This window comes from Carex rostrata, chromosome 15, assembly GCF_964058835.1.
Source record: "Carex rostrata chromosome 15, lpCarRost1.2, whole genome shotgun sequence".
Classification (NCBI taxonomy): domain Eukaryota; kingdom Viridiplantae; phylum Streptophyta; class Magnoliopsida; order Poales; family Cyperaceae; genus Carex; species Carex rostrata.
This window is the reverse complement of record NC_135932.1, coordinates 9,762,366-9,788,222: the sequence shown is the minus strand read 5'-3', so window position 1 is coordinate 9,788,222 and position 25,857 is coordinate 9,762,366. Positions and strand designations below refer to the sequence as shown.

General features: G+C 36.0%; 2 protein-coding genes across 5 annotated transcripts; both read left to right on the top strand.

Annotated features, from left to right (window-relative positions):
• Positions 1 to 482: 482 nt before the first annotated feature.
• On the top strand, positions 483 to 6,316 carry LOC144566838 (uncharacterized). Of its 2 annotated transcripts, none has more exons than XM_078316871.1 (10): positions 483 to 758; positions 1,565 to 1,841; positions 2,194 to 2,389; positions 2,562 to 2,620; positions 2,720 to 2,778; positions 2,859 to 2,936; positions 3,210 to 3,300; positions 3,672 to 3,743; positions 4,205 to 4,315; positions 5,660 to 6,316. In XM_078316871.1, exons 2-10 carry the CDS (start codon positions 1,602 to 1,604, stop codon positions 6,074 to 6,076), a joined length of 1,323 nt encoding a protein of 440 aa, XP_078172997.1. In that variant the 5' UTR covers positions 483 to 758; positions 1,565 to 1,601; the 3' UTR covers positions 6,077 to 6,316. The 2 variants fall into 2 exon arrangements, with proteins under 2 accessions (XP_078172997.1, XP_078172996.1); XM_078316870.1 differs by having other exon boundaries at positions 3,207 to 3,300.
• Positions 6,317 to 10,091: 3,775 nt separating this feature from the next.
• Positions 10,092 to 19,478, top strand: LOC144566074 (replication factor C subunit 1-like). 3 transcript variants are annotated; one of them, XM_078315941.1, is made up of 22 exons: positions 10,092 to 10,233; positions 10,808 to 10,924; positions 11,463 to 11,909; positions 12,346 to 12,413; positions 12,519 to 12,594; positions 12,954 to 13,015; positions 13,112 to 13,269; positions 13,576 to 13,739; positions 14,055 to 14,243; positions 14,632 to 14,753; positions 15,269 to 15,476; positions 15,881 to 15,934; positions 16,165 to 16,334; positions 16,423 to 16,513; positions 16,619 to 16,800; positions 17,089 to 17,128; positions 17,208 to 17,332; positions 17,458 to 17,530; positions 17,695 to 17,787; positions 18,134 to 18,386; positions 18,744 to 18,803; positions 18,996 to 19,478. In XM_078315941.1, the coding sequence occupies exons 1-22, from the start codon at positions 10,231 to 10,233 to the stop codon at positions 19,127 to 19,129; spliced, it is 2,889 nt and encodes a 962-aa protein (XP_078172067.1). In that variant the 5' UTR covers positions 10,092 to 10,230; the 3' UTR covers positions 19,130 to 19,478. The 3 variants fall into 3 exon arrangements, with proteins under 3 accessions (XP_078172067.1, XP_078172066.1, XP_078172068.1); XM_078315940.1 differs by lacking the exon at positions 10,092 to 10,233 and having other exon boundaries at positions 10,677 to 10,924; XM_078315942.1 differs by lacking the exon at positions 10,092 to 10,233 and having other exon boundaries at positions 10,748 to 10,924; positions 11,492 to 11,909.
• Positions 19,479 to 25,857: the final 6,379 nt, after the last annotated feature.

Below are 25,857 nucleotides of genomic sequence, written 5' to 3'. Positions count from 1 at the left end.
AAACGATTAATCGGAAATAATCAGAAATAATTATAAATAATCGACCGATTAATAAGAAAAATCTGTAATGAATTGATCATTGTCGATGACTAATCAGCCGATTAATAGATCTAAACGAACGTTTTTTACAGTACTGTTTTGTACTGTGAAAAACAACAGTTAGAATAATTAATGGATGACTAATCAATTGATTAACAGATCTAAACGAATGTTTTTTACAACACTGTTTTTGTACTGTGAAAAACAGCAGTTAGAACAATTAATGGACAAAAGTACCCTGCTAGTGCTGGCTGGCTGCTGCAGTTTGAAACTCGTGAAAACCGCACCTCCGGTTATTTTGGGCGTGCATGTCCACCTCTTGACCGGTTTATATCATAATTTGTGGCGGTCCTACGAGGGTATATTGGTCCAAGTAAAGACTTGGCATTTTTGTAAATAAGTGAATATCCATTCCTTTTGTTTGAAAACCATCACCGTCTCGACCCCCCTTCTTCTTCGGTTCTCTCCTCTAACTATTATCTGACCACTTCTTTCCTTAGTCAAGTGGAAGTGGTGGTTGGTTGGTTTGATTGGTTGCGCTGTTTTGTGTGTGCTTGCGTGTCAGATAGCGCACTGATAAGTCTCTCTCTCTCTCTCTCTCTTCTTCTTCTTCTTCTTCTTCCTCTCTTCCCAAAAATGGCGGCTGTTTTCGGATTGGTGCTTTGCTGGAGGCCGTTTGATCCTGATCTATGAGCTCTTTTCCGTTATTACTCTCCGAGGTACCCAGTTCAAATCCTACTTAAATTAGACTGAGTGTCTACTTCAGTTTTTGATCCGTTGTTTTGTTGTACGGATCTCGATGTTTCAATGATCATATGAGTTAGATCTTCGTTGTATTGATGTTTTCTGAGATTTAAAGCGTTGCAAATGTTGCATGGAGATCTGGGTCGTGGATCACGGTGCCTTAATAAACCATTTGAGATCTGTAATAGCTCTTCAGTAAGGGCTACTAACACTAAGTGATTTTCTTATTAGGCATGACCTGATCCAGGTGGATATATATTGTTTCTCATTGCTTTCTACAGTTATTTTATTGGGGCATGGAAGTGTGTACTGTAGACTTCAATTTAGTATTTGCTTTGATCTTTTTTTCTTGGAGACTGTGATCCAAGTTGTTTCAACTGATTTTTTATTTCCCTTTTGCATATAAACCCATGCATATACAGAATTTGCATTAGTAGCTACCAGAATCAAATCTGCTAGTTAAACTTTTTAGAAACCTTTTAGCTACCTGTTTCCAGCGCTTCCAATCTGTTCAAAATTTTGTTCCCTTTTTAATGAATTTGAGTTTTATTTCTCCATATGTGCAGAAGCATTATGCATGCAAAATTCAGACCAGTATTTGCCTGGTCAGCATATCTTTGTTACTATACGGGTAGTCAGGTAGTACGGCTCCATCTGATATTTAGGATCTACAAATCAAATATGATGTTATATTTAATCAAGTGGTAATTTTGTCCGCTGCTGCTATCTTTTATTGAAGCTAAACCAAATATACTAATATCACCTTTTTTCTTTTTTGCAGAATTGTGTCCAAGTCTTGTCTAGTTTTCTCTTATACAATGGAAGCTGAACCCAAAATTAACAACGGTTGGGTAGAGAAGGTTCGAGAGACTGATGAATTGGCTGATAGGGAAGAAATTGCTTTGGATGATACTGGAGATGTGAAACAGCCCAATGGTAATGGTGAAATTTCAGAGCCACCTGTAGTTGAAGATGGTGTTAATCCAGAACCTACCAATAAGGATGGTACTGAAAGGTCTGCTGCTACTGGTGAAAACAAGACAGTCCGTACTAAGAAGGTGCATATTTAGGATCCTTTAGTTTATTTCGAGAATCTATTAATCAAATCTAATCATTTACTTTATTGCTGATGAGCACCATGTAACACTTCGATTGAGGAACAGTTTGTTTTATCCCTCCTTTATTGGATTATCCAGGTTGTTAGAAGCTGATTTTCATTGCAATTTAGGAGAGAAAAAAACACAGTAAAATAAACAAATAGAAAAGAAAACAATGTATCATGTTGAATCCTTAAAAAGACGCAGTAAGTGCCGTAAAATAATCAGTTATAATTAACATATTTCCATTAGCTTGTTGTTGTTGTCATAGCATGTTGAGTTTTGTTTTATCTGTGATTTAAATTTTCTGTAGAAATCTGGATCTGATGCTGCTCGATCCAAAAATGGCAAAGCACAGAAGGAACCGTTGACCAAGAAACCAAGCTTGTCTCAGAGCCTCTCTTTCACTTCTAGGGCTACTGCAAAAAAAAACACCGCACAGGTTACTAAGCCGGCCAAGTCTGACACCAAAAGCATTAACCAGACAAATGGTTCTGAAGCCACAACCGGTTTGACTTTTTCCCTTCTAACTTTTTTTGAGACTCGTACTTAATATGCTTTTTTATGATTATTGGGTATGGTTGATGAATTATTGATTTGTTGCATACAAATGCATGGACTAAGCTCATTTAACCTTCACCATGCAATAACATCGTATGAAAATGAATTTAAAAATTGCAGGGCGAGGTAATGCAAAGAAGCCTAACTTGAGCCAGGTACCGGCCGCCAAGCAATCTTTGGTCAGTGTCATTGTAGAAACTTAATTGATTTCTCAATCTATTTACTCTTAGAAATGTGTTGTAAACCTCTAACCTTTTTGAAGTATTGACTCCAATCAGGCTATCAAGTCTGAATCTGTCAATGGAACTCCCAACAAAGCTTCTTCTGAGTCTGTGCAGTAAGTTTTAGTTCCTTAGTGATTTAATTTTAAAGACAAGTTTATTTAGAGGTGACTGATATGCTGTATGTTTTGTACAGGTCACATGACGATGACACGGCTACTTTGAGGCAGCCTCTGCAGGAAAAGGCTGAGGAAGATGCTCACTCCATTACCTCGTATTTTCTCTTCTTAAACTGTTTCTTTTTAGTCAAATCCAAGAAATTGTATTCCTTGATTCAAGTAACTAATTTGAGGCTGAACCAGTTGATAAAACCTCTTATTGTTCAATTTTTTGCACCCAGGCTAGTTGTGTCTAAATATTAAGTCCCAAATAAAGAAATAGCGAAAAACTAAATGTAATTCTATAATGCCAGTGGATTTCTCTCCCATTTAGATCATTGTTTAGGTGGGTTTAAGGTGTTTTATAATACTGATTTACTTTTCAGTAGTACCAACACCCCTCGAGCAGCAGCTCTCAAGAAGAGCAGTAGCAGCGGTTTCAACTTCAGATTGGAGGAGCGTGCTGAGAAGAGAAAGGAGGTGAGTTATTTGTAGTATGTAATTTATTTTTCAAATTTTTTCATGCCATACACTAGGAATGCAGTATGGACATGACTGGTATGCTCAGTTTTGTGTGCATACGTTTTCTGTCATCCTTTGCATTCATGGGAGTTTGGTTTCTGATCTGTTATTATCTCAAGTCCATCTAATTGTCTTCCAAGTAAGATTATGGCTCGATTTTAATTGATAAGGTATTAGCTATGCGAGCTGGTTTAAGGTTCTGATATCTAGTACTATAAGGGTTTGTTTTAGATTATGTCATTTTCTTTTCGTCAGGAACTTTTAGCCTTGCTCTTGAAATGCTAACTGATACAAATTCCTTCTGGTTTCCTTTTTCTTGCATTTTCTAGTTTTTCACGAAGCTGGAGGAAAAAGTTCATGCCAAAGAATTGGAAAAGAATAATATGCAAGCAAAATCTAAGGTTAAAATTTATACTAATTCACTTTCAATATTTCTTCTGAAATATTTTATTTTTTGAGTAGCTTTATCTCTTGAAGTATGTATTCATTTAATGAATATAATGATATAGACTATAAAGCACCTAAATCTTAGATAATAAGAAAATTAAGTACCTAAAAGATATAACCATCCTTGGTGCAATGTTTCTTTTGCTAATCTTTTGTTCTCTAGTGGAAAATGCTAATGGAAAAGGTAAAAAATAAATAAAATGGTGCCTCAATTCGAGTTCTTCAAAAGTTTTCTTCCCCAAAAAAAACAAGCTGTAGGAAAGAATCTCCATCAAGAAAGACGTAGAATTCTTAGAGCAACTTTGAACTCAGCTGGAAGTACTTGAAACTTTTGCAATCCCTAATGCAGCAAACTTTCTAGATCCATGGCTAGCTTAATTATAAACTTGCTACTGTGTGTTATTAATTTATACAGGAGAGCCAAGAGGCAGAGATCAAGTTGCTTCGCAAGAGCCTCACCTTCAAAGCAGCACCTATGCCAAGCTTCTACAAAGAACCTGTTCCACCTAAAACTGAACTAAAAAAGGTACTCGTGTTCTTCTCAATGAAATTATTCTTTAAGATTTTGACTTCAGTGCTGATTTTCATATTTCGACTTTAGTGCTGTTGGTTCAAGCAAACAGCAAAGATTTGTTTATTCTTTACGAAGTTCAATTATGTCTGACATAATATACTATGCGATTTGTAATCATAATTGTGATTCTTAAAAATATATATGGAAAGTATTTTGATTATTTGATTTAAGAAAAACAAGGAGGTTTAATGGGTATATCGGAATACCGACCTTTGTTCTGAGAAAATAATAGCTTTCTGTTTTATGAGGGAAAAATAATATCTTGGTGCAACAAATTATAAATATTTGTTTTGCTAGTTCTTGGTTGGCTCTGGGTGTAACAAAATAACACATGTATCGACTCACTAATAAACACGTATGTTTCTGATCTGTAAGAACTTAATTTAAGATGGTTGGGTTTGTGCTTGGATTAGTAGATGGCTCACCTGGCATCTTGTTGTTTAACCGTCAGCTTGTGATACAAAATTTTGGGTAATTTCTAATATTTCACTATGTATATGTTGAATGGAGTATCAGTCAAATTAATAAATACACAAGAAAAGTAGGTACAGTGCAAAAAATGTGTTCTTTATACCTAGTTCAGTATTTGTTCAGTAAAACAAGTAAATCAACAGTCTGCATTTACTAATTGGGCTGCCCAAAAAGTCTGCACATACACTTGACAATTTTTTATTTTGATATTCTTGACAATCTGCAAAACTAAAGCTTAAAATTTGATTTCAGGCATGATTTATATTATTTTACATATTGTGTCTATAAAAAATGGTGAGATATAGTTTGTGTTTCACCATACATCAAGAGAACTGAAATATTAATGGTTCTTGATGCATCATCAAACAATACTTAATTTGAATGGAGAGATATAGTTTGTGTTTCACCATACATCAAGAGAACTGAAATATTAACGGTTCTTGATGCATCATCGAACAATACTTAAATTGCATGAAATTTGATTGTTAGACTATCTACATGTCCAATAACTTACCTAAAATTTACTTTTCATTTTTCAAATTTTTTTTTTAAGATCCATTGTCAAGATTGTCAAAATTACCATTACCAAGTGATCCTCCTCAAAGAATAATGGTAATAATAAAAGAACAAACATTTCCATGCAATTGAAGAGCTGCGGGTTAGATGTTGTGATGGATAGCATTAGTTGTAGAGGGGGTACAGTATATTTGTATGAAAAAGCTGTGTTTATTGCAATCAGCACATGTCAGCATCATTCTGAAGTGTTGTGTGTGAATTAATGGGGCTAATTTGTTGTCTTTCTGATTGTGATCTCCCATACAACAGATACCTCCTACACGAGCTAGGTCACCAAAGCTGGGCCGCAACAAGAACGCTGCAACAACTGGGATGGGTTCGGAAGGAAGTGACGCTTGTTCCAGTCCTCGTACCATCACCACCACCACCACCAGCAAGTCAAAAGCAGCTGAGATCACTACATCTAACAAAGGAGGCCCCAAAAATGCCATCCACAAGCCTGTCACAAAGCCCGAATCCAAAGTCACTGCAGTAAAGACCATGAAAGCTGCAAACAATAGAGCCAGAATATCTAAAGCGAAGGTTGAAAAAAAAGAGGAGAAACCAGTTGAAACCACCATTTCTGACGCGGTTGAAAAAGTTGAAGAAGAAACCACCTTGAGTGATACTAATCCTGTTTCTGTACCTATGGCTGCTGCCTCCAATGAAGTTTCAGTTCATGGTTGATAAGTTGTTTGCAACTGAGTATTTTTTTTTGTGATTTGCACACTTCTATGTGAATAGCAGTTGGTGGGAAGTTGAGACATTTTGTGTCATAATTTGTTGCTTGCTAGATATTTTTATTTTATTTTTATTTTCAAATTCCAAGATTGTGAGTTGTGTATGTATATTCACTTGACCATTCGTTCTTGTTTTTTTTTGTTGTGAATATTTCTTTGCTACCTGATTCATTGTAGTTTATTATTATCTTTATTCTTTCATTTATTCTGGTGCTTTTTTTTTTTTGTTCTTTCAAAACGTGAAGTGTTACTCAATTGATAGAAAGAATGGCATTTTAATGATCTGCAGAATATTTATATAAAGATGAACCGTAACAAAACTCAAATTGGATTTTTAAGCTAGGCAACGACAACTCTACAATATCCAAAGTTTAAGTTTGATTTCATCTTTAGCTGATTTAAAATTTACTTTGAAAGTGAACACTAAATGTCAAAAGCAAATTTTAAATCAGCTAAAGATGAAATCTAACTTATCTAAAAACAAGAGAATCCTTGTATATTCTATATAAATTTTAATCTTGCCGAAGGTGAACCTAAATATTGCATTACCTCTCGAAACTTTTATGAGGCAATGCCTCTTAGACTCTAAAGTCTTATCTTATCATATAACCATATCAGACGTTGATCCGGTCGAATCTTGCATCGCAGACTAAAACATAGTATACACAATTTACTCCATGTACAACTTCGCTGAGATTTGTCCCTCCTGATTTGAGATGTAAGATTACTGTGCATAGGGGAAGCCTCCCCATTTCCCTTCCCTCCCCCTTCTATTAATATTGTTCCCCCCTTTCTCTTAAGCACAACCTCACCCTCCCTTGGCTTCCCTCCGTTAACCATTTCTGGAGCGAGACCTAATTCTCCGCCTCATTCTCACCTCATGCGTCATTAGACCCTCGCTCCTCTCCTGCCCGGGCCGTAATCTACGGAAGTCCGACTCTTCTTCAGTCACCACTCGCCTCACCCCCTCTCAAGCCACTTCTTCACCATTGTTCAAGTAAAAGGCTTTGCTTTTGAAAAAAATCTATCTATAAAAATATTAAATTAAAATATACAAAAATAAAAAAGTCTCATTTTTAACAAATATAGAAAGATCAGACTCAATAGTTTCTATTCAAAATTATGAATTATCATTCATATCTAGGTTATTATTATTATTTTTTTATTAAAATTCAGCGCTGGTCTAGAAAAATGAGGATATGACTGTCACGGATAATCTAGTGAGGCTTGAATAGGATTCATCGAGTCCGATTCAACTTAATTTTTTTGAGAAAATTGGTTATTTGTTACTCCAAAACTTTCAAATTTGAAAAATGTCACTCCAAAATTGAAAATCATCATAATGCCACTCTAAACTTAGTTAATTGTTAATTTTACCATTCTAAATAATTAATAACTAAAATACTCTTTCATAGACTCTTCTTCTCCAACTCTCTTCATGTAGCGTTGAACTTTCTATTAGAAAAGTACTGTTTGGTTCTGCACAAGGTACAAAATTAAAATGACACCAAGAATCAGACAGAATTTATCCCTTCTGCTCAAAAGAAGGGTTTTACCTCAGACACTATTTTCCTCTCGACATCTTCCACATTAGCTAATGTGACACCAAGGCTATCAAACAAACGCTTCTCCCGATCCTCTTCTTGATTCATTTCTAGGTTTATTTCAGTTGGGTAGTTTATATATCCAATAAATTAGGCCACCATAAGTCTGCACCCAAACCTGTTAAAGGAAAATAACCAAAATAAATCACCTCTCAAACAATATTAGAAATAAGGATTGTGAATACCAGACTGATCAGCGAGGCTTTTCCTTTTTAAATAAAATAATTGGTGTTTAGTCTCTTCAAATGTTACCCCGATACACCTCTTTAGGTCCTGTACCCGTATCAGGGGCGTATCGAACACGGATACGCACCCGATACGGCTCCGATACGCCAGCTGGCGTATTTTTACTCAGTCGATACGGTCGCCGATACTCCTTTGAAACTGCTGGATATAGCGCTTGTGAACCCAGGGATATGTCTGAACCGTGAGCCGCACCTGCGCTCTCGTGAACCGCGCCTGTGAACCGGTTGAACTTGGGAAGTCTCAAGTAGGGGACAAAAGCTCTAACCATCACACCAAAGTATCACGTGTTATATGCTAGTATCTATGGTATTTAATCTATACTTAGATTTAGTCTTTATTATTTTGTACAAATTTAATTTTAATTATAATTATCAAAATACAATAATAAAATAATAAGAAATAATATGTATAATGGGCATATCGTATCCTAGATTTTTGAAAATTACTGTATCACTGTATCCGTATCCATGCAACATAGGTCTCTTCAATTGGGCACGGTGCACAAGGAAGCAATCTAAACCAGAAAATTTGTAATATGCAAATTAAGCTCCATCTGGTACTACAGAGACGAAGCGAGGGGATGGCCAGCTGGGGATTCAGTCTACCCCTAATATAAATTAAGCTCCATCTGGCCAGACTGTGCGATCGCCCATGGGAGTCCGATGGAGAGGAATGGAAACAGAGTAGGTCCGATGGGCATCAGACCTACTTTGGTTTCAACGGGTTCACTCACCGTCAGATTGACTTTAGGATTCGCGCCAGAACTTTTGTATCTGTTTTAATATTCGTGCACACAAATCTGGAAGCAAATTAGATGGTAGATCTGTCCATCGGAACTAAACTAGGTCCGATGGGCATCGGACCTACACCTTTCCCGAGAGGAATAGCTCATGGGATGAGGGTATTTTATTAATTAATTATTTAGAGTGATAAAATTAAAAATTAATTAAGTTTAGATTGGTATTATGATGATTTCTAATTTTGAGGTGATATTTTTCAAATTTAAAGGTTTTGAAATGGCAAATAACTAATTTTTTCTTATTTTTTTTAATCATGCAGAAATAATAGAATTAGCTGCCACAAAAGATCAAACAAGTGACTGTTGTCTCACATTTTTATATTTACCCATTTTTTAAAATATTTTAATAAAAATAACCAGGGTTCAGCCAAAATTTTAAAAATACCCAAACCGTGAAAAAAAAATCCACGGTCCCGAATTTAAATTCAGAACCGTGGAATAAATACACGGCCAGGAATTTAAATTCGGAACCATGAAAAAAATCCACAACTTTGAATTTAAATTCGAAATCGTGGAAAAAATCCAGGCCCGGACCTATATATTTGGGTGAACGAATTAATTTGCTAAATTAAAAATTTCGCTCAAATTTAAAATTTTGGTTAATTAAACGACCTTTCAGATTTGTGTCTGATTAATTTTAAAGTGAAACTAAAATTTCGAGATATAATCGAACTATGAATTTAATGTGTGCTAAGTTAAGAATTTGAATCTAAAGTATAAATTCTATAAATTAATGGTAATTATTCGAGTAGTTTGTGAATTTAAAAATTTGTTACAAGTTCCGTTGAACCATTTAGAAAAGAAATTAAAATTTGATTTGTATGAATAAATAAATAATTGAATTCTAAATAAGAGTATAATTATACGAAGTTATTCGTATAAATAAATTATGAAATTTATAAAACTAGTTCATTCCGGAATTTTAGAGATTTAATTGAATATATATAATTATATAAATTGAGAACGAATTATTCGAATTCAAATTTGAGAAATAAACATACGAAATATTCGTACAAAATTAATTATCAAATTTTACGAAACTTCGACTCGAATTTATAAAAAAAAATAGACCATAGATCAATTAAATGAAACCATATTAAAATTCTGAATTGATTGGACCTTTGGATTAAAACCCAGCACGGATCTTGAAGCAACCTTTCTCCTTCCTTGTATGGTTTCATTTAATTGATCTATGGTCCATAATTCCACTGACCTTTTCTCCATTTTTTTTCCAGCTTCCTCTAGCCTCGGACCCCTCCGTTTTGGGTCTGATCGGAACAAGCATAGCGATGAGAGATGATTTCTTCTTCTCTCGCGCTTAATCTTTCCTTCTCTCCTCTCTCTCTCTCTCTCTCGCCACGAGGCGCAACAAGTCGACTGTCTCTCTCTCACAAAACACACAACAGCATCTGACCGTCGCGTCGTTGTCTCCGTCGTTCTCCCTTCTCCGAAATGGTGAGTTTTGATATTTTCTTTCTTGTTTCTAACTTGTACAGTTGTACCCCTCACAATAGTTGGATTTTGCGAAGAGTTGACCTCTGAAACCCCTTTTGATATTCTTCGAGTAATTGTACACGTCTCGTGTATTTGGTAGAGGGGCGTATACGAAATATCATGTTTGGTAGAGGTCATAAGAACAAATTGTTTTTAGTACAATGGTAATAGCATGGAAATCTCTTTGAAGCATGTTTGGTTTCTCATTTAGTGCATTTTTGTTAGAACCTGCCAAATTGAAGGAACTATTAATCAAATGCTAGGGACTCAGTTTCTACACTTATACCCTAACAAAACCCTTTTTTGTTTCTTTCTAATTTTTTTCATTTTACAAGAACAGTGATTGTTTTCAACTATAAGTGATCTCTTGTGTGTGTTAGATAATAAAAAGGCTATTCCCTTCATCTTGAGGTTATTCTTGAAAAATTAGCTGCTCAGGGTGTACGTACAAAATATCCTTTATTATATTTTTTTTTACTTATTTCTTGAGCTAATGTGTCTCATTGCTTTTTTCTTTGATGGAATGGAAATGAAGGCATCTGATATAAGGAAGTGGTTCATTAAGCAGCATGATAAAGGCAATGTTGCTGCTTCTAAGCCTGAGGCAAACCCAAGTTCAGAGAAACCCACTTTGGCTCTCCCAGAGAAACCGGTACAAGTTTGTTTGTTTGTTCGTTTGTAGGTTATATTTGGTTTTTCATTTACATTATTTTCTTTAAGGTTTAGTTTGAGTTTGGTCTGTCAACTTTCTTGTATGTGGGTAAGGAAATAGAAACTGGTGCTATTTGTATATACTTTTTCTTTATATATTTATTTCTACTCATTATTGAAAAATGTGTTTTTCCTTCTTAACATCAAAGGATTTGGTTGGCAGGAATTAGGTGTATCTTAGTCTAATCATCCCTGTTTCAAAGAATATACGGATATTCTTCGGTTTATGTCAGCGATTTCAATCGAAATACTACCTGGAATTCAATTGTTATCTTCAAGCCCAAAATTTATGCTCGGTGTTATGCGTTTTATAGAGCATCATAACTCACCAAAGTAACTATAATACCTGCTTAATTTATAACTCACCAATTTATGCTTGTTATTATGCATTTATTGTGATGCATCAGTTTTTCACACCCTGCTTAATTTATAAGGATGCGTAGGCAGGATAAAGCTAATTGAAAACTATTTTTATACAGGTGCCTGTGGTTCAAGATACTCCTGCCAGGAAAAAGACAAGCAAGTACTTTGCCTCATCCCGTTCTAAAGAGGTGCCAAAAGATGAAAAACCTCCTGCCAAGCGCAAAACCCAAATTGAAACAAAAGGAGAACCCAAGCCTACACCAGCCAAGAAGCCCCATGTAGAGAAAAAGCCTAAAGAAGAAACAGAAGAGGATGATGACTTTGTGAAGCCAGTTGCAGCGAAGAAGTCAAAGGGTGCGTCCAGGACTGCAGTTGCCCGCAAGTCAGTTGCTGTGAAAGATGAGTTGGAGGAAGAGGAGTTGCCCACAAAAGGAGCTGGAAGGGGCAGAGGAAGTGGGGAAAGGGGTACAGGCTCTGCCTCTGGAGGGAGAGGGCGAGGTGGTGGGAGAGGTGGTTTTATGAATTTTGGTGAAAGGCAGGATCCGCCTCATAAAGGAGAGAAGGTATGGTATTGTTTTATTTATCGATTGACTATTTGTTTGCTTTGATATTTACTATAGACTTAATTTCTTATTCGAAGATTATGCTCAGTTATTTCGTTGCTGCAGGCCTGATACTGGTTTTACATTAACATGGTACCAGTGTGGTATATGTTTGTGTGGATGTCAACATTATATACTATTTTTGTGGCTTGGTCTGTTCATATCGACCATGCCCCTATTACCAAATGCTCACCACATTTAGAGGTATATTAACTAAGAAAATTGTATTGGGTATTTTAAATTAAGGAAGGATTTTATGAGCTTGTTGTATGCAGTCTAAAAAATGTGTAATGGAGCACAGAAAAATCTATGGGTGTTTATCAGATCTGTATATACTGTATAGGAAGCAAATTGTCTATATCTGAATTTGCAATTTTCTTTTTCTTTTTTTTCTTAGGAAGTACCTGAAGGGACCCCTGAGTGCTTATCTGGTCTGACATTTGTCATTTCTGGGACTCTTGATAGGTGTATATTATGGTTTCGACATTGAACTCAATATTTACTAGTTAATTATTTGTTTTCAAATTTCCATTAAAGCTATATTGCTATTTTATATTTGTTACTTGTTAGCTTGGAACGAGAAGAAGCCGAGGACCTGATTAAGCGTCATGGTGGTCGTGTTACTGGATCTGTGAGCAAAAAGACGGTAAATCATGACCATGATAATCTTTATTATTACTCGTCCAGATAAAACAATGGGAAATTGGTATTCTCTTGTAGAAATGGTAATTTACATACAACCCTTCAATTTCTTGGAAACAACCAAACATGTTGTCCAGCTCCCGCATTCCTTTTTTTAACCTGTAAAGTACCTTAAATCACCAGAGAAAGTTGCTGTACGATCTTAATTATATTTTCTAAATATTACATTAAGAGCCTCTTTTAATAGAAACCTCTGGCTATTTCCTGAATAATTATTGCTATCGTTGCTATCTGTATAAGATTTAATTTATTTTTTTGCTGTGCTCGCAACTTCAATGTTTAAATCTGGCTTTTGTTTTTCAGAGCTACTTATTATGTGATGAGGACATTGGGGGAAGAAAGTCTCAAAAGGCCAAAGAGCTAGGGTACAAATTTTCAAATATAATTACACTTTGAATAATGTGCAGAAGATTACATTACGGATTGCTGACCCTTGTTTTCTCTTCTGTGTTTCTACTTAGGCTCCCATTTTTGACTGAAGATGGTTTGTTTGATTTGATCCTGAAATCAAAGCCTTCTGGTTCCAAAGCACCTACAAAGCAAGATGAGAAGGGCAAGTCGCCGGAAAAGGTAGCAAAAGTGCAAACAAAGAGCAGCCCTGTAAAAGTAGTGAAGAAAGGTATGCATACTTACTTTTAAAATATATAATAAATGAATCCCCCTAAAAGCTATTTGTTTGAAGTGCATTGCTTCATTTAATTTTCAAATTTTCTAGGATTAGTGGAGTTAATAGAAATTGAAGTGTTTGTTACAACCTAGTTCAACTAGAAAAGCAAAATAAATGTATATGAAATGAAATAAGAAACAGAAGGTAATGAAATTTGGAGTTGAAACAATTTGTGAGGTAATTTGATTTTATTGGATTATTATCTAGGAATTAGTTGCTATAGAATACTTTGTCTAACGATGATGTCTTCTTTATCAGATAATTCCATTAGCTCCACGCAAGGAAAAGAAGCTCCAAAAAGCACCAAACCTAGCATCTCTCCTAATAAGAAGAAGGCCAAAACTGGAGTGTCCAGTTCGCTTACATGGACAGACAAATATAAGCCAAAGGCCTCAAATGATATTATTGGGAACCAGTCTATTGTATGTTATTTTCATCTTTTTAACAACATTTGTGATTTTACTAGTTTGACGTAGTCTATATAATATGGATGAGTGGTAGGTCTCATCATTTGCCTTGACTATCATTCTCACAAACTTTAGCACCATCACAACCTAGATTGATTTCTTTGGTTATAGTAATTGTATACAAGGTGATGCAAGGCATGCATAGATATAATACTTTACCGGAGATATTCTTTCAAGCTTTGACAAGTTATGGACTTTTGCATTGGTAAAAAGTTCTATTGTTAGTTGCTAATCATTCATATTATATAAAGTAATATGTCTATTTTATAGGTGAAGCAACTACAGGATTGGTTAAAGAGTTGGGACAATCAATTCCTGCATGCTGGCCAAAAAGGAAAAGGGAAAAAACAAGTAGATAGTGGATCTAAAAAGGCTATACTTATGAGCGGGTCACCTGGTATCGGGAAAAGCACCAGCGCTAAACTCGTTAGTGAGATGCTTGGGTTCCAAGTTATTGAGGTACTTTTAAAAATACCATCATATACTGCTAATGAGATAAATTATTAATCACTGTTACAGAAATGGTGAAGCGGTTGCAGAACTGGTGAAGCGGAAATATAACTAATGCAAATTTTATTATTTCAAAAGAATATATAATTATGCAAAATTGCACATTCTTTGCAAGACTGTTTTATTATACGTTGGTATTATAACTGTATAGTAATTAAAATTGGTGTGACATTTTTAACATGTCTTGTACAAATGGATTATACCATATGTGAAAAGCAATATTGGAGATTTTGGGGGATATCAGAATCACCTTCTCTATTTTTTAAATAAAACATTGAAAACCAATATTTAGCTACCAATTTTGAACACTGTTTGGTTGGTAATTGTTTGATGGTAGGTTAATGCAAGTGATAGTCGTGGCAAGGCAGATTCAAAGATTGTGAAAGGCATTGGTGGAAACACTTCAAATTCCATCAAAGAGCTTGTCAGCAATTCCACATTAAACTATGGCACTAACAGGTTTATTTCTGTATTGAGTGCTCTAGGATGATCAGTTTGGTGCATTATGAAGAGAAAATTGTTTGTACTTGTTGATACCAATTTGATTTTTCTTTATTTTTTCTTTTTCTTTCTTTTTCTTTATTGTTTGTAATTGTTGGTTGCTTAGTTAGTCTTTGATTTATGCTATTGGAGTCAGCTCAGCCGTGTGTGTAGTATCTGCACAACCTGTCCCAAGCCAGGATAAAGGAGGAGGGAGGAGGGCCGTGATAGGCGTGGCGAGCCAATGATTTTCTTATGAAATGAAACCCATACATGACTTTGTGACTACGATTGTGTTTCATTTCTAGCCTACCCCAATTAGGGACTAAAGGCTTAGTTGTTGTTGTCAGGTTCAAACATCAAGTTGTGGCCAAATAACATAATCCAAAATTAAAGCTTAACCTTGTCATGATGGTGTACTGCAGTACTTATATATAGAAGCTGGTATTCCTCTCTTTGATTATTCCTAAAATGATTTTAAAATGATATAACAGTTCGAAGCATCCAAAGTCAGTACTTATAATGGACGAAGTAGATGGCATGTCAGCTGGTGACAGAGGCGGTGTTGCTGATCTAATTGCTAGCATTAAAATGTCAAAAATCCCAATTATATGCATTTGTAATGACCGGTATAGCCAGAAGCTGAAGAGCCTCGTTAACTATTGCATGCTACTTAACTTTAGGAAACCCACAAAACAGCAGGTTCTTTATTTTTCATATATTTCTGTCTTTATTTCTAAGGTGTTTTTGTATACTTCTTAAAAGCTGTCCTTTATGGCATTGCATAGATATCACAACAAAAAGAAAAAGACGAATGCCAAGATAGATGGAAGGATATGTTCCTCTTAACCCTTTAGCTCTTTTCGACGTTACTAAGGATAAATATCATATAGGGTCTATTAGCAAATAAGAAGTTGGCAAATCAACATTTAGTGCAAATGCATTTGATAATATTAACTGTCTTACAGTCATTGACATGACCTGTAAAACTGTTTTGAATGCCATGATATTGGAAATTAAATGGATCAGCAATTAACATATTATAACCTGAAATATTTAGGAAACTGTTATTTTCTCTTTACTGATTTGTGCCTTCCTACTGGCAGATGGCTAAAAGGCTGATGCTAATTGCAAATTCTGAAGGTCTGCAAGTTAATGAGGTACAATAAAGAGCAAACTTATCAGTCTGGATAGTTAATTCATTTATGTATGCACAGACACTATATTTTCAACGATCAAGCTCTTGATTTTTTGCAAGAAAATGTATTTAAATTTTGAATGAAAATATACAAAATATTTAAGGAAACCAAATTTAATAGAATATACTATTAATTTATTAGTCGTGTGTTTCTACTTGACTGCAATTATTGTTATTTTGAGTAAATAATAGGTCGCACTGGAGGAGCTTGCCGATAGAGTGAATGGGGATATGCGAATGGCGATAAATCAGTTGCAGTACATGAGCCTCCAGATGTCAGTAATTAAATATGATGATGTAAGAGAGCGCCTCAAAAGTAGTGCCAAGGATGAAGATATTTCGCCATTCACTGCTGTTGACAAGTACTTCAACCTCTCTTTTCTATCCATACATCATGTGTGCAAGCTATTACCTTTATTCTTACTTCTTACTAGTCTGTTAATTTCTCAGGTTGTTTGGGTTTAATGGTGGCAAGCTGCGGATGGATGAGAGGCTTGATTATAGCATGAGCGATCCTGATTTAGTTCCTCTTATTATTCAGGTTTGTTTTACTTACTGTCATTCCTCTGCAGTTGGTAAACCTGTAGAATGACAGAAATATAAGGTAACTTGTACAAACCTTTATAAGGTAACTGTTGAATGGCAGGAAAACTACATAAACTACAAGCCAGTTAGCATTGGAAAGGATGAAAGTGGGGTGAAAAGAATGAAGGCACTTGCCCAAGCTGCAGAGTCAATATCAGATGGCGATATCGTGAATGTACAAATCAGACGATACCGTCAGTGGCAGCTGTCCCAAGCCTCTTCATTTGCTTCTAGCATTGTGCCGTAAGTAGATTATGTATTGGCATCAACAACTTTTTTTGATACAGATATTATTATACTATACCAGCCATAGCAGCCTACAGGGCAACAGTATTTAAACTTGTCTTTTCATGTTGCTGCTTTTGTTTTTGTACATCTTTGTGAGTTTCTTTACTTACCAAATTCAACTCAATAATTTGTTGACCTGTCTGGCGCATGGAGCTCCATCTGTCAGAAAATATATTTTTTTTCAATATTTGCTATACTAAATTTTATGCTTCTTCTTTGCACCTTTTTTGTCTTTCTAACCAGGGCTGCACTGATGCACGGTCATAGGGAAACACTTGAGCCGGTACTACATTTGTTCTGATTTTTTTTCCTTCTCTGGTGCTTCTCTGAAACACTGTGAAACAGTTTATTTGATTGAACAGGGAGAACGTAATTTCAATAGATTTGGAGGGTGGCTTGGAAAAAACTCAACTATGGGTAAGAACATGCGACTTTTGGAAGATGTACATGTCCATATTCTTGCCTCTCAGCAAACTAATCTGGACAGGTAAGAATGCTACACTTGTTTTTACATTTTGCCATGACGAACAATACACTCTTTCTCTTTTTTCTATTTGGCAATCTAAATAAATTCTTCATATAAGACCCTAACTAGAAGACTTTAAAATGCAGGGAAACTTTGCGATTGGATTACCTTACTCTTCTCTTGAAACAATTGACCTATCCTCTACGTACATTGCCCAAGGTTTTTCCTGATTTAGCTCAATTGAAACTTTTAGATTAGATAATATGTGCTGTAATTAACTTGGCTTCTATTTCGGCTAATGTTTAATGGTCTGATGTTATGGAGCATTTACTTGTGCTAACAATTTCACCTCCCACCTTCCCCCCTCTCTCTCTGAGAAAAAGGACGAAGCTGTACAGAAGGTAGTCGAATTGATGGATACTTACTCTTTAAGCCAGGAGGACTTTGACACCCTTGTTGAGCTATCCAAGCTTAAGGTCTGTTCATTTTCTCTTCACTTAAATGTTTTAATGTTTTACATCATGTATAATATGCTGATTTTTTCTAGCCTGCATTTATTTTATCCAAGAAAGAAAATCCAACCGGGACTGTTCCTGCCAGTAATATGCTGTTGAAAACTTTTGTCATCTTGGCAGAAAAGAGCACCCCTCATCCCACTCCACCCCCTTGCCATTGAAAAGAGAAAAAAAATAATAATTAAGTAATTAATTAATAAAAAAGAAAAGAAAAAAAGAGTTGTCATTACCAAACAGAAACAGGACACAGTAGGTAGTATTTGTGACTGAGTTTCCTAATGATGTATATTCATCTTCATCTTATTAGGGACATCCCAATCCAATGGAAGGTATACAGCCAGCAGTTAAGGCGGCACTAACCAAGGCATATAAACAAGGTAGTACCTCCCGAGTGGTAAGGTCTGCAGATATGATCACCCTACCTGGTGTGAAGAAAGCCCCGAAAAAGCGCATCGCGGCCATACTGGAGCCTCCAGTTGAGACAGAGACTCCTGAAGAAAATGGAACTGCATTGGCGGAAGGTGAAGAAGAAGAGAATACATCAGATGCTGAGAATGATGGTATTTTATTTCTTTGGTTCCCTTTATCGGATTAGTTCAACAATTAGCTTTTCTTAATATGTTTTTATTTTTGCTCTTGATTCCAACTATCACAACAACGACTGGTTTTTCTTTTAATCTCCCTTTAATTATGAAATAAGACCTTTTCTGTGCATGAGGGACTCCTTGGATTTTCTGTATAATACAAATTAGTACTGTCAAGTGGGGTCCAAAGTCAGCACAAACATGAGGGTTTTGGTATATGCTGCTGATGAGGATGCTATATAGGAAAACCAAATTCAAACTCATGCTCCAATGAAAATTTTATTTTATTTTTCTTGTAGAAAGCTTATAATTAAAATCTTTTCTCTCTGCCAGATGAATTAATTTCTGGTGAATCAAAACCAAAGCTGGACCTCCAGAGTGACAAATCAAAAGGTTTTTTTTTTTTTATATTTTACATCAAGATTTATTTCTTTATTATATTTTCACAGTGAAACAAAGCACCTCAGGTCAGAAAGTATATTACATGGGAAAAATATAGTATATAAAAAAGCTATGAAAATATCTGCAGAGGAAAATAGTAGGTTATTTCCTATAATTCAAAGCTTTTTTTCTTTCCTCTGTTAGGTATTCAGGTGCAGCTCGATTTGAAAAACTCAGGGGGTCCAAAAGGGAAAAAGGCCACTTTGGCAAGCAAATCAAAAGCCACCGGCTCTGCGGAGAAGCCTGCTCGTGGTTCAGCTGGGAAGAGAAAGAGATAAAATGGTAGCTGTTATGCTGTGACTGCTTCAGTGTAGGACAAACATGAGAAAATGCTTCAAGTTTTGCCTTGGTGTATGATATTTCTCCTTTGAATCTCTGCCTAGTGTTATTTTTATTTTTATTTTCTTTTTGTTTGCCTTTATTGGGTCTTTCTAGAGCTGAGGATATGAAGTAATATATATTTTGAATGAGCTAGTTGCCAATCCTTAATAGATGCTAGTTCTATCTCGGTATTTACCCAGTTAATTATCTTAAGTTGCTAATATATATAAAACAAAGCATGGTTGCGTTTACCCTAGCAGATTTTATATTCTCTGTGCATTTTGTGTAACACAAATTTTGTAGATCTATGCGAGGCTGGATTTGTTTTTCAATTTGACCCAGAGAAACTTAGCGACTAATCTTTGAAAAAAGGGTTAGCGCAATTCTTTGTCCGTTTAATTGCTTCAGTTGTTTATATGAGAAAATTAAAACATATTTGAATCTTATAAAAAATAAGCTTGAACTTTATCTAAAGGGTACTACGTTCATTTGCATTAACTACGACTTTGATCTAATAATCATTAAAGGCTATTTAAATTCTTGGATATTTTGCAACTTGAGACATCTGTAACGGCCAAATTACCTACAGTTTTTTTTCGCATTCTGAAAGGGAACCTTAAATAGACAGGGATCGAACGCGAATCTAAAAAAAGATTACATGCATAATAACAAAACCGTAACAACATTTTAATAGTTGAAACTAAACATCAAAGCATAATCAAATAGGCCGTTAAACCAAACAAGGACTACTGCTTAGCTAGCAAGACTTGTACAACAAAGAACACCTCATAAATTGCAAAGAAGTTATAGACCTTCATGTAACTCAGGATCAGCTAACTTCACCTCTACAGATCCAACAGATCCAATTCCATTGAGTCAATTCTCTGGCAAGACCATATATTCCTATCTCAACACCACAGAGAGGTGCCAGAGTGTTGCCATGATCCACTTGAGAATTTATGTTGAATAATTCCTTAGGAAACTCATCCCCTTCAGAAAGAATCTCCAGCGCCTGAATGTTGCCATGACCCACTTGAAAATTTATGTTGAATAATTCCTTAGGAAACTCATCCCCTTCAGAAAGAATCTCCAGCGCCTGAATGTTGCCATGACCCACTTGAGAATTTATGTTGAATAATTCCTTAGGAAACTCATCCCCTTGAGAAAGAAACTCCAGCCGCGAGATCAAAAGATACAATGCAAATAACTCCCTCTTTGTTCGGTCTCCTCTTAGCAGAGCTATCCTTGCACGGTCATACACTCAAACGATAGAATCATCACCTCTCTCATAAACTCAATGGAGCCGACTATATCTGACCTCTTATGATGACAAAAACATCACATGAATTGTGAGAAGCGGTGAAAGCTATGTATGGTCAGCAAAATAATTTCTCACATATTTATCAACTTATGTTGGAAATTCAACAAGAAAAACAAGGATCAAGAAGCAATACTGAGTATCTTGGTGCTCTTGAAAAGAAGCATAATGAACTTCGATCCTATTGGCCAATAACAAAAGATCTAGCCACACTCCAGAAGCGGGGTCTATAGAAGACGAGAGAAGATGGTAGTTGCAATTCTAATACAACACTCTAATTGAAGGTTTTTGTCACTCTAAGAGTGTTGGTAGATGACAAGAGAAAAGAGTAGTTGAAACCTTAATACAACGCTCCAATTGAAGGTATCTCTAGCACTCTAGGAGTGTTGCTAGATGGAAATAGAAGATGGTAGTTGCAACCATAATGATGAAGGTTTTTGAAGCACACTGATAGTTCTCTATATGTCAAAAGAAGAGGGTAATTGCAACTATAATAAAACACTTCAATTGAAGGTTTTTGCAGCACTCTAGTAGTTTCTCCAGATGACAATGAAAAAATGGTGGTTTCACATATAATACAACACTTCAATTGAAGATCTTTGCAACACACTAGTAGTGTCTCCTAAGAACAAGATAAGATGGTAGTTGCGACCCTAATACAAAACTCTAATTGAAGGTCTTTATAGCACTCCAGGAGTGTTGCCAGATGGCAATAGAAGAGGGTAGTTGAAACCCTAATACAAAGTTCCAATTGAAGGTCTTTGTAGCACACTAGTAGTGTCTTCAGATGAAAAGAAAGGAGAGTAGTTGCAACCAATACAATACTCAAATTGAAGGTCTTTGAAACACACTAGCAGTGTCTCTAGATGTAAAGAGAAGATAGTAGTTACAACCCTAATACAATACTCCACTTGAAAGTCTTTGCGGCACTCAAGTAGTGTCTCCAGATGACAATGAAAGATGGTGGTTGCAATCCTAATACAACAATCCAAATAAAGATTTTTGTTGCACTCTAGTAGCGTCTCCAAATGGTAATGGAAGAGGGTCGTTGCAACCCTAATGCAACATTCCAATCGAAGGTCTTTGCAGCACTCTAATAGTGTCATTAGATGGATATAGAAGATGGTAGTTGCAATCAATTACAACACTCAAATTGAAGGTCTTTGCATCACTCATTATTACAACCCTAATATAGCACTCCAATTGAAGGTCTTCGCAACACTTTAATATGGCAAGAGAAGAAGGTAGTAACAACCGTAATACAACACTTCAATTGAAGGTCTTTGCAGCACTCAAGTAGTGTCTTCAGATGGCAATGGAAGAGGGTGGTTTCAACCCTAATATAACACTCCAATTGAAGGCCCTTGCAGCACTCTAATAGTGTTGTCAGATTGATAGAGAAGAGGGTAGTTGCAACCTATTACAACACTCCAATTGAAGATCTTTGCAATACTCTAATAGTGTCGTCAAATGGATAAAAAAGAGGATAGTTGCAACCTATTACAACACTCCAATTGAACGTTTTTCCAGCACTCTACTGGTGTCTCCAAATAGTAATAGAAGATGGTAGTTGCAACTCTAATACAACACTCCAATTGAAGGTCTTTGCAGCACACTAATAGTGTCTCCATATGGCAAAAAAGAGGATAGTTGCAACCATAATACAACAATCCAAATGAAGGTTTTTGCAGCACTCAAGTAGTGTCTCCACATGGCAATGGAAGAGGGTCGTTGCAACCCTAATGTAACATTCAAATTGAAAGTCTTTGCATCACTCTAATAGTGTCATTAGATGAATATAGAAGAGAGTAGTTACAACCTATTACAAAACTCCAATTAAAGGTCTATGCAGCAAACTGGTAGATCTATAGATGACAATGAAAGAGGGTGGTTGGAGCCTTAATACAATACTCCAATTGAAGGTCCTCGCAGCACTCTAGTGGTGTCATCAGAATGATAGAGAAGAGGGTAGTTGCAACTTATTACAACACTTCAATTGAAGGTCTTTGCAGCACTCAAGTAGATCTTCAGATGGCAATGGAAGATGGTGGTTGCAACCCTATATAACACTCCAATTAAAGGTCTTTGTAGCACTCTTGTGGTGTCTACATATGACAAGAGAAGATGGTAGTAACAACCCTAATACAATACCCCAATTAAAGGTCTTTATAGAATTCTATTATTGTCTGTAGATGACAACAGAAGGTGGTTGCAATCCAAATACAACACTCAAATTGAAGGTCTTTGCAGCACACTAGTAGTGTCTCCAGATGGAAATAGAAGATGGTAGTTACAATATTAATAAAATACTCCAATTGAAGGTCTTTGCACCACTTAAGTAGTGCGTCCAAATGGCAATGGAAGAAGGTGGTTGCAACCCTAATACAACACTCCAATTGAAGGCCTTTGCAGCACTCTAATAGTGTCGTGAGATGGATAAAGAAGATGGTAGTTGCAACCAATTACAACACTCCAATTGAATAATTTTAAAGGACTATAGTAGTTTCTCCAAATAGTAACAAAAGAAGGTAGTTGCAATCCTAATACAACACTTCAATTGAAGGTCTTTGCAGCACACTAGTAGTGTCTCCATATGACAAGAGATGATGGTAGTTACAACACTTCAAATGAAGGTTTTTGCAGCACTCTAGTAGTGTCTCCAGATGACTAATGAAGAGGGTACTTGCAACCCTAATGCAATACTACGATTGAAGCTCTTTGTAGCACTATAATAGTGTTGTCAGATGGATATAAAAGTTGCAATCTATTACAACACTCCAATTGAAAGTCTTTGCAACACTCTAATAGATCTCCATATGGCAATGGAAGAGGGTAGTTGCAATCCTTGTACAACACTCTGATTGAAAGTCTTCGCAGCACTCTAGTGGTGTCTCCATATGACAATAAGAGAGGGTACTAACAAACTACAACACTCCAATTGAAGGACTTTGTAACAATGAAGTAGTGTCTCCAGATAGCAATGGAATAGGGTGGTTGCAACCCCAATACAACACCCCAATTGAAGGTCCTAACAGCACTTTAACTGTGTCATCAGAGTGATAGAAAAAATGGTAGTTGCAACCTATTACAAGACACCAATTGAAGGTCTTTGCAACACTCTAGTAAATCTTTAGATGACAATGGAAGAGAGTGGTTGCAACCCTATACAACAGTCCAATTAAGGGTCTTCGCAGCACTCTAGTTGTGTCTCCAAATGGCAAGAGGAGATGGTAATACCAATCCTAATACAACACTCTAATTAAAGGTGTTTGTAGGATTCTAGTAGTGCCTGTAGATGGCAACAGAAGAAGGTGGTTGAAACCAAAATACAACAATTCAATTGAAGGTATTTGCAACACACTAGTAGTGTCTGTAGATGTAAAGAGAAGATGATAGTTACAACCCTAACACAATACTCCAATTGAAGGCCTTTGCAGCACACTAGTAGTGTCTCTAGATGAAAATGAAAGAGGGTAGTTACAACCTTAATACAACACTCAAATTGAAGGTCTTTAAAGCACGCTAACAATGTCTCTAGATGTAATGAGAATATGGTAGTAACAACTCTAATACAACAATTTAATTAAAGGCCATTGCAACATTCAAGTAGTGTCTTCAGATGGCAATGCAAGAGGATGGTTGCAACCCTAATACAACACTCCAAATGATGGTCCTTGCAGCACTCTAATAGTGTCGTCAGATGGCAATAAAAAGGGGTGGTTGCATATCTAATACAACACTCCAATTGAAGATCCTTGCAGCACTCTAGTAGTGTCGTCAGATTGATTGAGAATAGGGTAGTTCCAACCTATTACAACACTCTAATTGAAGGTCCATGTAGCACTCTAATAATATCGTCAGATGGATAAAGAAGAGGATAGTTGCAACCTATTCCAACACTACAATTGAAGGTTTTTGCAGCACTCTAATAGTGTCTCCAAATAACAATAAAAGAGGGTAATTGTAATCCTAATACAACACTCCAATTGAAGGTCTTTGCAACACAATAGTAGTTTGTTCAGATGAAAAGAGAAGAGAGTAGTTGCTACCATAATGCAACACTCCAATTGAAGGTCTTTGCAGCACATTGGTAGAGTCTCTAGATGACAAGATAAGAGGGTAGTTGCAAACCTAATACAACACTCCAAATAAAAGTTTTTGCAGCACTCTAGTAGTGTCTCCAGATGGCAAAGAAAGAGGGTAGTTGCAACCCTAATACAATACTCCAATTGAAGGTCCTTGCAACACACTATATTGTCGTCATATGGATAAAAAATAGAGTAGTTGCAATCTATTACAACACTCCAATTGAAGGTTTTTGGAGTACTCTAGTAATGACTCCAAATAGAAACCAAAGAGGATTGTAGCAACCCTAATATAACACATCAATTGAAGGTCTTTGCAGCACACTAGAAGAGTCTCCAGATGACAAAAGAAGAGGGTAGTTGAAATCCTAATACAACACTCCAATTGAACGTGTTTGGAGCACTCTAGTAATGTCTTCAGATGGCAAGATAATAGGGCATTTACAACCCTAATAAAACACTTCAATTGGAGGTGTTTGTAGCACTCTAGGAATGTCTCCAGATAGCAAAATAATAGAGCATTTACAACCCTAATACAACACTCCAATTGAAGGTGTTTGGAGCACTCTAGTAGTGTCTGTAGATGGCAAGATAATACGGCATTTACAGTCCTATTACAACACTTCAATTGAAGGTGTTTGGAGCACTATAGTAGTGTATCCAGATAACAAGATAATAGGCCATTTACAACCTTAATATAACACTCCAATTGAAGGTGTTTGGAGCACTCTAGTAATGTCACAAGATGGCAAGATAATAGCGCATTTAGAACACTAATACGACATTCCAATTAAAGGTGTTTGGAGCACTCTAGTAGTGTCTGTAGATGGCAAGATAATACGGCATTTACAATCCTATTACAACACTTCAATTGAAGGTGTTTGGAGCACTCTAGTAGTGTATCCAGATAACAAGATAATATGCCATTTACAACCCTAATATAACACTCCAATTAAAGGTGTTTGGAGCAGTCTAGTAGTGTCTCAAGATAGCAAGATAATAGGACATTTACAACCCTAATACAAGACTCCAACATAACGTGTTTGGAGTACTCTAGTAATATGTCCAGATGGCTAGATAATAAGGCATTTACCAATCTATTAAAACACTCCAAATGAAGGTGTTTGGAGCGCTCTAGTAATGTCTCAAGATGGCAAGATAATAGGGCATTTACAACCCTAATACAACACTCCAATTGAAGATGTTTGGAGCAAACTAGTAGTGTCTGTAGATGGCAAGATAATATGGCATTTACAATGCTATTACAACACTCCAATTGAAG

Coding starts and splice junctions, on each gene's coding strand:
- LOC144566838 (XM_078316870.1), top strand. CDS start 1,602: ATGGAAGCTGAACCCAAAATTAACAACGGTTGGGTAGAGAAGGTTCGA. Junction 3,744..4,204: donor ATATGCAAGCAAAATCTAAG/GTTAAAATTTAT, acceptor TAATTTATACAG/GAGAGCCAAGAGGCAGAGAT. Junction 4,316..5,659: donor CTAAAACTGAACTAAAAAAG/GTACTCGTGTTC, acceptor CCCATACAACAG/ATACCTCCTACACGAGCTAG.
- LOC144566074 (XM_078315940.1), top strand. CDS start 10,766: ATGTGTCTCATTGCTTTTTTCTTTGATGGAATGGAAATGAAGGCATCT. Junction 15,935..16,164: donor AAGGTCTGCAAGTTAATGAG/GTACAATAAAGA, acceptor AGTAAATAATAG/GTCGCACTGGAGGAGCTTGC. Junction 17,333..17,457: donor CAGCAAACTAATCTGGACAG/GTAAGAATGCTA, acceptor TTTAAAATGCAG/GGAAACTTTGCGATTGGATT.